The sequence below is a fragment of the Alosa pseudoharengus genome, unplaced genomic scaffold, assembly GCF_046254945.1.
Source record: "Alosa pseudoharengus isolate Yale_2024_CS ecotype anadromous, Long Island Sound unplaced genomic scaffold, YU_APseudo_1.1 YU_APseudo_1.1_scf_3, whole genome shotgun sequence".
NCBI lineage: Eukaryota > Metazoa > Chordata > Actinopteri > Clupeiformes > Clupeidae > Alosa > Alosa pseudoharengus.
Genome location: NW_027468718.1, coordinates 35,588,772 through 35,596,271, shown reverse-complemented (window position 1 = coordinate 35,596,271; position 7,500 = coordinate 35,588,772). Strand labels below are relative to the sequence as shown.

General features: G+C 40.5%; 2 protein-coding genes across 2 annotated transcripts in view; both read right to left on the bottom strand.

Moving 5' to 3' along the window:
- Positions 1–7,500, bottom strand: part of myo3b (myosin IIIB) — a 139,738-nt gene that overhangs the window by 124,146 nt on the left and 8,092 nt on the right. Inside the window, exon 5 of the mRNA XM_076262849.1 lies at positions 2,674–2,750. Coding sequence (XP_076118964.1) covers positions 2,674–2,750 — 77 coding nt within the window. The remainder of the gene's footprint in view (positions 1–2,673; positions 2,751–7,500) is intronic.
- Positions 3,740–4,387, bottom strand: LOC143100941 (cerebellin-1-like). The gene has a single exon (XM_076264532.1). The coding sequence runs from the start codon at positions 4,385–4,387 to the stop codon at positions 3,740–3,742; it is 648 nt and encodes a 215-aa protein (XP_076120647.1).

Sequence of the window (7,500 nt, the reverse complement as noted above, 5' to 3'; positions counted from 1 at the left end):
CTAGTATCATTCTTGTGTTTGGGAGTCTTGAACATGTGCACAAACTTGCTTTACGTGGACTGCAACTGTGTGGGCTAAGCAAGCCGAGTGCAGTACTGCTCCATTTCTGCAATTACAGGAAGTGCATCCATTTGGAGACGATGATATCTACCCGTGATATTTACAATGAATAGACCCCTTCACAGTTCACGTCAAAGGTGTGCGCATGTCGGGGTCAGAAAACTTTCCATCCCATTGAATTGTGTGTGTGTGTGAATTGACTGAAACCTCAAGGAAACATCAAGAAAAATGCCTACTGATACTACTTTTTCACATGTATACATGCTGGGCTTGTCAACCAGACAGTGTTGGGCAAGTTACTTCAAAAACGTAATGTACTATGCATTACTTATTACTGTCATTTCAAAGTAATTTGTTACATTATAATATTACTGTCTCTGAATTGTAAGGCATTACACTACTATTGCATTACTTTTAAGTTACTTTCACCAAAATATCTAGAAATATGGATTTACCATTCTAAATGCAGTTTATTACACTCAATGCAGCTTGCTCTTCCAATGGAGGGAGATGTGGTATAGCATAATGACTGAGCTAGGCTTAAGGCAACAGTAGAATGCAATAGGCGCAGTGCTCATAATGCAATACAAGGAACAATCATAGTCAGAATTTTGTTAAAAACCGACAAAAGGTCAAAGTCTGGTAAATTGTGATAGAAATACTGTAACTTTAAGGCCTAGGCCTACTCATTAAAATCAATAGAGAGCCTACTATATTGTAAATCAAAGCTTAAAGGAACCGTATGTAAGATTGTGGCAAAAACGGGTACTACAATCACTTTCAAATTACTGTAGAGCGGTGTATCCCCTTCCCCTCCCCTCTGACTGGCAGAGTTGGCAACCGGATGACGAAACACTACTGACTTTGTGATTAGTAGATAGGTGGAGGGTGGCGCATTAGGCCAAAACACAACATGACAACATCAACATCAGTTGAGGGCTGCAACTTCACTTTTTAAATGACAATATCCTGGCCAGACTACTGTTGTCAGTGATATAAGTATTTGAAATGAACATGATTTTTTAATGTCTAGTGACATATCAGGGCAATTTTATGATTAATTGAAATACAATTTTTACATACGGTTCCTTTAATAAAGACATGTCAAGATGGTGACCTGCTGGCCATTTCGGTGCCCTAAGTGAGTGGCTTTGAGTGAGTGACATTTAAATGATAACTCAAACACCTAAAGTAAAATAAAAGGCCTATTATTTACAGACCATTACTGTGTATTTTTAAACATTAATTTCTGAAGAAATGCTGTTTTACTTATAAATGGTGCACTGTCACTTTAAGAGCATTGATCTTTATGTTGTCATAATGCCCTTTTGCCAGCTCTTGTTTACAAGCCTTATTTGTTTGAGTTACATTGATAGCACAATATTAACAATAATATGCACAATGTTAAGTTGTTTTAAGCAACCTTCATTGCTTTGGAAATGGAAGTAGGCTATGCAACGACATGTTGCTTCACATTTCGTTTTGCGAATATAAGTGAATTATGAGCCTGGTATCCACCTAGCTATCTGAATGGAATGTGTTTCAGTCGACTCAGCATATCATGTGCTTCATGTAGCCTAAATGCTTGGAAAACGAATGATTGAAGACCCACCAATTCTAGTAGGCTACTAGGTGGTGATTGAGAAAACCCAAAAGGTATCAAACTTGCATGTAACATCGTGTTAGTGCATTTTGACATTGTAAACGTTATTGATGAAGAGTGAAACGCAGTTTGCAGTAAAGCTACTATTCATTGGTTACATTTGGGTGCCCCCTCTGTCCTTTGGTGCCCAACGCAAAGTGCGTGATGCGCGTGGTAGGAGCGGTGGCACTGCCAGGCTACACAATCTTTTTCTGCATTTCTATCCCTTTATTCTCTTCAATTTAAATTCACAGCACAAAGCTGACATGCACAACAGCATAGTTTGTGTTTTATCAAGAATCAAAAAGATTAGCGTGGCACTACTTTAGATGTTTCATTAATTTACTTGTGCTATTTCGCGAGCTGAGAGATCTTTCGGTTTCGCACACAAAGTGCACTAACTATTATGTTCTTCATAGCCTTGTCTCTGACAAGCTGAAAATAATGAGCGTATAGGCTTATGTCCATCCCGCAAATAGAGTCCGCCTGCGAGTCTGCTGCAGCCACAGTCATATTCAACCAGTATCAGGAGATAACGTTCTACTATTTTGCGCGGATTTTTTCTCCTCTGTTGTTCTCGCGTGGTGTTTGCGAATATGTATCAAAACAAAACAAGCGCTTAATTTTGGGTTAAACTGCATGGTAACGCGCGTTACTGAAGTTTGTACCGAGTAAATATTACCCATTTTTTTTGTAATGCCTTACATTACCGCGTTACCGCAAACAGCAATATATTACAGTAATTACATTACTTTTGTAACGCATTACTCCCAACACTGCAACCAGATGGCCGAATATGTCGTGCTAATGAATCTGGCCACTTGTTACCGTCGTCTACCCATTCTGTTATCAGCTCAGGATCAGGCAGAAAATCACCATTAGCTAAGACTAATTTATTAAGGTACGGTTTGCGGACCTGGGTTAGCAATGATAATTGCCAAAAGTGTGTGTGTGTGTGTGTGCGCGCTGACCTCTGGTGCCATCCAGAAGGGTGTACCCACTGAAGTGTTCCGTCTCAGACGGGCGTTGGTGAGCTGGGCGGACACACCTGAGAGAGAGAGAGAGAAAGAGAGAGAGGGGGGGGGGGGGTCAGTACACACACAATACACACACACACACAACACATGCACACACACACACAACACATACACACACACACACACAACACAACACACACACACACAACACATGCACACACACACAACACACACACACACACACAACACATGCACACACACACACACACGCACACACACACTTTTTGCAAAATCAGGCTCATTGTGTAGAGCTTTGACATAATGAGCCCAATTTTGCAAAAAGTGTGTAAGCAATCGTCAAAAACTGTAGGCATCTACAGTATATATCCATCTAGCGAAGCTAGGTAAATCTGAAATATTAAACACCCTTAATTGGAGATCTGTAGAAACCTGTTGTGCTGCTGTTTTGATGATTCAGTTATTACTGAAGTGGGAAAGTATAAACGTGTCCCTATCATGCTGGACAAGTTGACTCCTTCAGCATTAGTTTTAGCTGCTGCTTTAAAAATGTACTTTATTTCCTACAGTGGATGTGAGTGAGGATTCTGTTCTCACTGAAGACAAAATATTTACATTAAATAAAAACAAAAACAGTATGTGAGGTACAAGTGATATATGTGTCTGTGTGTGTGTGTATGTATGTGTATTTGTTATTGTGTGTGTGTGTGTGTGTGTGTGTGTGTGTTACTGTACTTATCAGGCAAAACACTTGATCACTCTAAGGGTGGAGCATGTTTATGTCCACAGATTAAATAGATAATTTAGGTGTTATGAACATCCATCTAACTTCACTCTGCTTCTTCAGATATATAATAGTGGTTGAGATAGTGATAGATATCAATAACCCTGTCTCTCATTCATATATATGTTATCACATGTATGATCATTTGACAAAAGAAAAAAGCAGCATTGCTCAGTATTTCCAATCAGGACACAGAAGAGTTGCAGTTTAAACATGTTTTATTTGTTCATGTTCATGTTCATGTGCCATGTGTTCCCTTCAGAGAAGAAAAAGTAGGAAGCCACTGAAGATGTTGCGATTATCAGAACTATAGAGCCTGTAGCTTGGAGGGATTCGCATGTTAACTACATCTCCCACCTCCAGCTGCAGAGTCACACCACTGGACAGATAGGTGTACTGTCCATCTGTATCATGCTCAAACAGTTGCATGACCTGCTCTCCATTCTTATACATCCTGATGTACATATAACGTGAGGATAGTATATCTACGACAGTGAATCTGAAGTAGTAGACTCCTTTGACTGGAGCTGTGAAGAAGCCTGTTATGCTGCTGTAGGCCTGTCCAACATTGGTAAAGGTTTTATCGAAAACCAAGTTTAACTCAGTACCCCCAGCCTCTATGTATCCTGAGTTAGGCAGAGCTGCTGAGAATGCCACCTTGGGTTGCTCTGTGATCTCTTTCTCCAGGTTCACTACTTCAGTCTCAGTGGCTTCCAGTCTGGTCTTCACTGCTGTCAGCTCTGACTCTTGTGCTGCAGTTTCCATCTTCAGGTTCATCACTTCAGTCTCACTGGCAGCCAGTCTGGTCTCTTGTGTTGCATTTTCCTTGGTCAGGGTTATCACTTCAGTCTTCATAGTGGTCAGGTCTGTGTGTTGTGCTGCAGTGTCTTTCTTCACATGCTCCATGTCAGTCTCAGTGGCGGCCAGTCTCTCAGTAACTGACCTCAGATCAGCTGTCTGTGCTGTAGTTTCCTTCCTCAGATTCACCACTTCAGTTTCACTAGCAGCCAGTCTGGTCTTCAGCACGGCCAGCTCTGTGTCTTGTGCTGAAATCACCTTAATTAAGTTTATCAATTCCGTCTACACAGCTGTGAGCTCTGTGTCTTGTGCTGAAATCACCTTTCCCAGAGCCTCCACTTTAGTCTCACTGGCAACCAGTCTTTCTTTCATCACTGCATTCTCCATCTTCAAATTCTCTACCTCAGTCTCCATTCTAGTCTTGGTGTTCTGTAGTTCATTCTGGGTGACAGTCAGCAGCACTCTCAGCTCCACCACCATGTCTCTGAGTTCCCTGAGCTCAGCAGAGACGTCCAGCTGGGTAGAGACTGCAGCAGCAGCAGCCCCAGTGCTCTGGCTCTCTGTCTGAACTTCAGTCTGGGTGCTCTGAGTCTGAGCTCCACACATGGAGAACAGCAGCACCAGCAGTGAGATGACAGACCTCATCTTTAACAACACTGTCCCTCTCATGGGTTAGTAGTAATGGTAGTATTTGCAGTAAGTTGTGTCTGTGAGTCTGTGAACACCCTCTTTTTATACCTTTAATTGAACTGAAGTCCAAGGGCACTGATACAATTTAGATGATTGGGTGTTCTATTTTTCAGGACATAACTGTTTATTCAGTTATCAGTGTCCCCCATCATGTAGGACAGAAGGGCCTTAATGTCTTTACGTTTTAGCTTTTAATTATAAAAATAGTAAATAGTGAAAGGAAATTTGCTTTGGGTATGTTTTGGGGAATACATACATATAAATAATGACCAAATATGCTTATATATATACTGATTTTTCCCTTTGCTGCTTCTACCATCAACAGGCTGTGTACTAATATCAAATCCAAAACAGTTGCATCTGTAATTCTGTGGAAATTCTTCAACATGTGGGTTGACAGCCCTCAACTTTAAGACCTGTATCCCTCTGCCTCTCTCATACCGTAGCAGTAGTAGTTGTAGTAGTAGTAGTGGTTGTAGTAGTGAGACTAGACAAAAAGTCCTGGGACAAAAATAAATTTGACCATACAGCGTTTTTTCCAGGACATAATCTGTTTATTCAGTGCTGTGGAAAAGTACAAACCTGTCCCTCATAACGTAAGACAGGTGGGGCTTAATGCCATTAGGTCACCCGTTCATCAAGTTTTAGCTGCTGCTTTAAGAATTGCGTTTATTCTGTCTGTGAATACAAGTGAGAATTCAGGTCTCACCAAAGACAAGAATTGTTATAAAGATATAACTATATATATAGGATATATAAATTCACATTGGGTATCTTTCAAGGAATATATGCATATTATTGATGGGATTTTTTGATTTGACCAACAGATTATTTTTGGATTTGACCAATAATATCAATATTGATTTTTCCCTTTGCTGCTTCTACCGTCGACAGCCTGCGTACTAATATTAAATCCTAAAAAGTTGCGTCTGTAATTCTGTGGAAAAAAAAAAATTATAGATGCTTCCCTTAATGTATACAACCCATTGCATGTGCCGACACACCGGTGTGATGGGAATATTGCAAAAAATGAACGTTCTAAAGAATATCTGTGCTCATGGAAGAGCCTTATGGATAGAGAATTGCAACAACTACATTGATGCAAATGTTCCATTTGGGTAGGGTTGGGTATCGTTTGGGTTTTATCCGATACCGGTGCTAAATCAATACTTTTAAAACAGTGCTGGTGCCGAAACGGTGCCTGAACCGGTACTTTGTTTTTAAAATGTTTTAAATTAAAATGGTCTAAAGCATGAATTGCTTTTTTTATGATAAGACAAATTTGAACATGAAATTGAACTGTTATATTCAATTTACTATCAATATCTCATTGCTCCTACGAATAATACATTTAAATGTTAAAACAGCTTGCCATGCATGCACACACAATGGTGAGCTCTGCTTTCAAGTTTACCCAGTGTAGGCGGTTTGCCATAATGTATGTTAAAACCGCTTGCCATAAAACTGCCAGGTCATGGACAACGGCATTTGCAAGCAAGCTAATCTAACAGGGACTCTATTTTCCAGTTAATTCAGTGTGTTCCCAAATGCTTCAAGAAATGTCTTGTCTTAACCCATAACACGCAGTAGTTTTGAACATGTTAGGCTACATGTCGGTGTTGAAGTGTTTAGATTCCCAGCGCTAGCCTAGTATTTTAACAGCATGGCTATTCGCTAACACCAGTCAGCTGAGTTTAATTAGCGATAACGTACGGAGATGGTTTCGTAGCCTCTTTGACAGCTCAGTGACATCAGGTATGTAACCTATGTTTTTGCCAGCTAACTTTTAACATGATCTTCATATTCATTGTGATGCTATATGGGCCTCATGCACATGAAAGATTAATATCATGCCATTGTGTTGTTTAACACACGGTGAAATAAAGGTTTCACCTTACAACTTTGCTGATAACATTTCAAATAAATGTCAGTTAGCGCATTAGCAAGGATATTGTGTAATGTATAGGCTAGCCTACTGTTGATGTTGTTTCATAGCCTTTTGCTTGTGTGTAGTTAGGCCCACTGCTAGATTTTGACAGGAGCTCGCATGTCGATTTAAGCTATTTGGGCTCACGCAAGCTGTCAAACAATGTCCACTCGCCTATGTGGTGCACCCCTCTGGTTTATACATCCAGTGTTTATCATATGTTAGCTAACTGTATCTGGATGTGTTGTTATCAGAGCAAGACGTTAGAGATGGCGCATGACATGCAGTCGCCAGTAGTGTGTGTAGTAAAGTGATTAACAGAATTCCACCATCGCGTTTGACTGTCGCATCAACGGCTGTGTGTGGTGGGTTTTATTTTAAGGTATGTCTCTGCTTATTAGTCAGGTAGCCTGTCCTTGCCCAGGTGCTGTGGAGTGGGCCTTGGAGGGAGGGGTGTGAGTTTCAACACACCAAAACTCTGCCAAGTCCACAGATTATTCAGTGGCTACGATATGTGTGAGACTGTTATCGGACAAAACACTTGGTCACTTTCTGCAACAAATATATCCATGGTCATTGAGCAGAGATACTGCGATTGTCTGGA

Excerpts from the sequence above, each read along its gene's own strand:
- LOC143100941 (XM_076264532.1), bottom strand. The coding sequence starts at position 4,387 with ATGGAGCATGTGAAGAAAGACACTGCAGCACAACACACAGACCTGACC.